Source organism: Emiliania huxleyi, assembly GCF_000372725.1.
Source record: "Emiliania huxleyi CCMP1516 unplaced genomic scaffold EMIHUscaffold_344, whole genome shotgun sequence".
In the NCBI taxonomy this organism is placed as follows: Eukaryota; Haptophyta; order Isochrysidales; family Noelaerhabdaceae; genus Emiliania; species Emiliania huxleyi.
The window spans coordinates 3,113-7,499 of record NW_005199412.1 but is presented as its reverse complement, the minus strand read 5'-3'; the positions used below and the strand labels follow the sequence as shown (position 1 = coordinate 7,499).

General features: G+C 66.1%; 1 protein-coding gene across 1 annotated transcript in view; it reads left to right on the top strand.

Annotated features, from left to right (window-relative positions):
* Positions 1-2,252: 2,252 nt before the first annotated feature.
* The window catches only part of EMIHUDRAFT_458509 (hypothetical protein), a gene marked incomplete at both ends in the record, with an annotated part of 5,201 nt that continues 3,066 nt past the window's right edge, over positions 2,253-4,387 (top strand). Inside the window, 5 exons of the mRNA XM_005773134.1 lie at positions 2,253-2,357; positions 2,452-2,520; positions 3,496-3,654; positions 3,856-3,985; positions 4,109-4,257. Of these exons, the coding sequence (XP_005773191.1) occupies positions 2,253-2,357; positions 2,452-2,520; positions 3,496-3,654; positions 3,856-3,985; positions 4,109-4,257 (612 nt within the window). The remainder of the gene's footprint in view (positions 2,358-2,451; positions 2,521-3,495; positions 3,655-3,855; positions 3,986-4,108; positions 4,258-4,387) is intronic.

Sequence of the window (4,387 nt, the reverse complement as noted above, 5' to 3'; positions counted from 1 at the left end):
TCAGGTCAATCTCGGGCAACCTCGGGCACTCTCGCCGCACTCTCGCAGCCACACCTCGGCAGGCAAGCGCAGCCCCGCGCCCAACTCCCTCACAAAGTCTGCCACCGTCAGCAGCGCGGCGACCGCAGGCGGGGCGAGGCAGCGCAGCGGCGGCGGGAGCTCGTCGAGCGGCGGCGGCGGCGGAAGCGACTTCTCGGGCCTGCCCAGCGCCGTGTCCAGCACGGGTGGCGGCAGTACGGAGAGGTGGGCGCCATGCGACAGGGGGGAGCGCGCGCGCACGTCGAGACGCGGTCGGCGCAAAGGTTGAGGACCGCGTCGAGGCACACCTCCAGCTTGCGGATGAGCACGGCCGGGGGCGGGTGCGTGAGCCGTCAGCGAGGGGGGAGAGTGGGGCGGGGTGCGGGTGTGGCCGGGCGGCAGGCGAGGGAGAGCGAGTAATGTGGGGCGGCGCCCCGGCGCTGCAGTGGTGCAATGCGCAGCGTCACAGTCACAGCGTGCCTGCATGAGCACCTCGGTGACGAGCGTCACGAGGTCCTGCAGCGCCTTGTCGGGGTGGCGCTCGCGCGGCTGCTGCAGGAAGCTGCCGACCGAGCGAATCACGTTGAGCACGTAGTAGCGGCTATCCAACTTGCCTGGCTGGGGCTGCCTGCGAAGCCTGTTCTGTTCACAGTCGACGCGACCTAGGAGTAGTAGCAGTAGCAGCAGTAGCAGTAGCAGTTAGCTAGTGGCAGTGCGGGCAGCAGCAGAGCAGCAGCAGTAGCAGCAGCAGTAGCAGCAGTAGCACAGCAAAGTTCAGTCGACAGAGGCGCCTAGTAGTAGCAGTAGCAGTAGTAGCGGCTATCCAACTTGCCTGGCTGGGGCCGCCCGGGCTGCACCTGTGGAGGCGTCGTCTTGGTCCACGGCTGGCCTTTTAGTCATTTATTTTTAACTATTATTATTACTATTATTGCTATTATTGAATTATTATTATTATTGTTATTATTATTATCATTATTATATTTATTATTATCATTACTATTATTACTATTACTATTATTACTATTATTATACTATTTTTTACTATTATATAACAATAATAATAATAATTCAATAATAGCAATAAAGAATAGTATAATAATAATAGTAATAGTAATAATAGTAATAGTAATAATAGTAATGATGATAATAAAGATAATAATGATAATAATAATAACAATAATAATAACAATACTAACAATGAGTACGGAGTCGTGGTGGTGGTGGTGACTGCTGCTGCTGCTGCTGCTGCTGCTGCTGCTGCTGCTGCTGCTGCTGCTGCTGCTGCTGCTGCTGCTGCTGCTGCTGCTGCTGCTGCTGCTGCTACTGCTACCTCCCCCGTTCACAGCCCTTGCTGTGAACGAGATCCCCCCACCTGCCCTTCCCCTACTGCTGCTGCTGCTACTACTACTACTGCTGCTGCTGCTACCCTCACCCCCTGTTCACAGTCCTTGCTGTGAACAGCCTGGCCTTGGCCCTTGCCCGGGCCCCGAGCCTGGAAGCTTACTGCTGCTACTACTCCAACTGCTGCTGCTGCTGCTGCTGCTGCTGCTGCTGCTGCCGCTACCACTCCTACTGCTGCTGCTGCTGCTGCTGCTGCTGCTGCTGCTGCTGCTGCTGCTGCAGCTGCTGCTGCTGCTGCTGCTGCTGCTACTGCTACCTCCCCCGTGCTGCTGCTGCTGCTGCTGCTGCTGCTGCTACTGCTACTGCTACCTCCCCCGTTCACAGCCCTTGCTGTGAACGAGATCCCCCCACCTGCCCTTCCCCTTCTGCTGCTGCTGCTACTACTACTACTGCTGCTGCTGCTACCCTCACCCCCCTGTTCACAGTCCTTGCTGTGAACGAGATCGCCCGGGGCTTTGGCCCTTGTGCCCGCCCCGAGCCTGGAAAGCCCTGCTGCTGCTACTACGACTACCTCCCCCCCCCCGCCCCGCCCCCGAGCCTCGAGAACCTCGAGAGAACCTGCTACTGCTACTGCTGCTACTACTCGAGTGGGTTGTGAGCCTTCAGGCGTGAGTGGATGGCGCTCGAGAGCGCGCCGCCTTCGCCGCCCTCGCCCTCGCCGCCCCGACGCCGCGCGCTGCGCTTGGACGGGATGCCCCGCCGCGCCCGTGCACCGCCGCACGGGACGCCTCGCCGGCAGCCTCGTCGAGGTGGCGGGCAAGCGCGTCCACGTCGAGTTCGACGACTTCTTTGAGGAGGGATCGGAGGTGACGCTGCTGCGCGATTGGGTGAAGATGGACCAGCTGCGGCCTCCGCCTCCGGCGACGCCGCCCGACTTCTTCCACGGCCTCGGAAGCGGCGACGCGCTGGAGCTGCGGCACGAGGACGGCTGGTGGGCGGTTCAGTACATGGAGCGCCGCCGCCTTTGCTCCCTCGTCGACACGCCACGGACACGTCCGCCACTGACACGTCCCTGGCACGTCCACTCTTCAGGGCTCGCGCCGCGCCGCCGGGAGGCAGGAGCACCGCGTGCGGTCGGTGCTGTACGCGGCGGAGCACTGGGTGGCCGCCTCGCAGCTGCGGCCGCTCTGGCGGCGCTGCGGCAAGGCGTGGCGCTGCGAGGCGCCATCCCGCGCGCCGCCGCCGCCGCCGAAGCGGCCAAAGCTCGACAAGCGGGGCGGAGGGGCAGGGCCGTCGGGCGGGGCAAGCGCGGCAGGCCAGGCCGGCGGGGAGGCTCTGCTGGGCACCTCCGCCGCAGCCACGGCTGCTTCAGGCCACGCCGCCAGCTCACACTCTGCCGCCATCTCGTCGGCGGCCGCGGGGACGGCGGGGACGGGCGCGCGCGCTTCGGGCGGCGCCGGGCCTGGCCGGGCGCGGCCTGGCCGCGAGGCCGGAGGCGGCGGCGGAGGTGCAGGCGGCGGCGGAGGTGGAGGCGGCGGCGGAGGTGGAGGCGGAGGTGGAGGCGGAGGTGGAGGCGGCGGCGGAGGTGGAGGCGGAGGCGGAGGCGGAGGTGGAGGCGGAGGTGGAGGTGGCGGAGGTGGCGGCGGAGGTGGAGGTGGCGGAGGTGGCGGCGGAGGTGGCGGCGGTGGCGCCTCTCCAGCCGCCGCAGCGCAGATCGAGGCGGCGGCGCCGGTGGCGGCGGCGCGGATGGACGCGCGGATGGACGTGCCGCATCCGCTCGAGGTGCCCACGGCTGGCCACCTCCGAGACACTTCCGAGACACTTCCTGGACACTTCCTATCCACTTCCTCTCCGCTGCAGGTGCCCACGGCTCTCTATGGGCTGCATCTCGGCTGGCTGTATCTCGGCTGTATCTCGGCTGTATCTCGGCTGTATCTCGGCTGTATCTCCGCTGCAGGTGCCCACGGCCGGCTCGCTGATGCGGCGGTGCGGCGCCATCCTCGAGCAGCTGAGCTAGGAACCTTCTAGGAACCTTCTAGGAACCTTCTAGGTGCGGCGCCATCCTCGAGCAGCTGAGCTAGGAACCTTCTAGGAACCTTCTAGGAACCTTCTAGGTGCGGCGCCATCCTCGAGCAGCTGAGCTCGCGCGAGGAGGAGGCTCGCTGGTTCTCGACACCGCTCGCCGCAGTGCCCGCCTCCGCCGCGGTGGTGCCGCAGCCGCTCGACTATGGCACAGTCCGCCGCCGGCTGCGCGACGGGGTGTACGGCGACGAGCCGCTCGCCTTCGCGAATGACGTGCGCCTCGTCTTCGACGCGGCGCTCGCCAACCACTACAGCGAGGCGGCGCCGCCGCGCGCCGCCGCCAAGTCCGCCTTGCTCGCCTTCGAGCGCTGCTTCGCCGCAGCGATGAGCGCACCAGTCGCCGAGACGGCGGCGGCGGCGGCGGCGGCGGCGGCGGAGGCGGCGGCGGCGGCGGACGAGGAGGGGGACGAGGAGGGCGGCGCTCCGTTGCGCAAGCTCGCCGCCTTCCTCGTCGCGTGCGGCGGGCAGGCGGGCTTGGTCGACGGCTGGACCACCACGCAAGGCAGCCGCGTGAGCGGCGTGACTGCGGGCACGTCTCCGACCTGTACTGCGGGCGACCCTTCCGGGAGCCTTCCAGGACCCTTCTGGGACCCTTCTAGGCACGTCCGACCTGTACTGCGGGCGACCCTTCCGGGAGCCTTCCAGGAGCCTTCTGGGACCCTTCTAGGCACGTCCGACCTGTACTACCTCTCGCCGCTCGGCGCGCGCTTCCGCTCACGCCGCGAGGTGGCGCGCCACTTTGCGCTCGACGATGAGGCGGGTCTCGCGGCGCTCAAGGCGGCTGCGGAGGCGCGCGTCGCATCGAGGCGGGCGGATGTCGAGGCGCGCAAGGGGAGACCACTCTCTCGGCTGTACCTCGGCGGTATCTCGGCTGTACCTCGGCGGCACCTCGGCTGCACCTCGGCGGTACCTCGGCTGCACCTCGCACGTCTCTCGGCTGTACCTC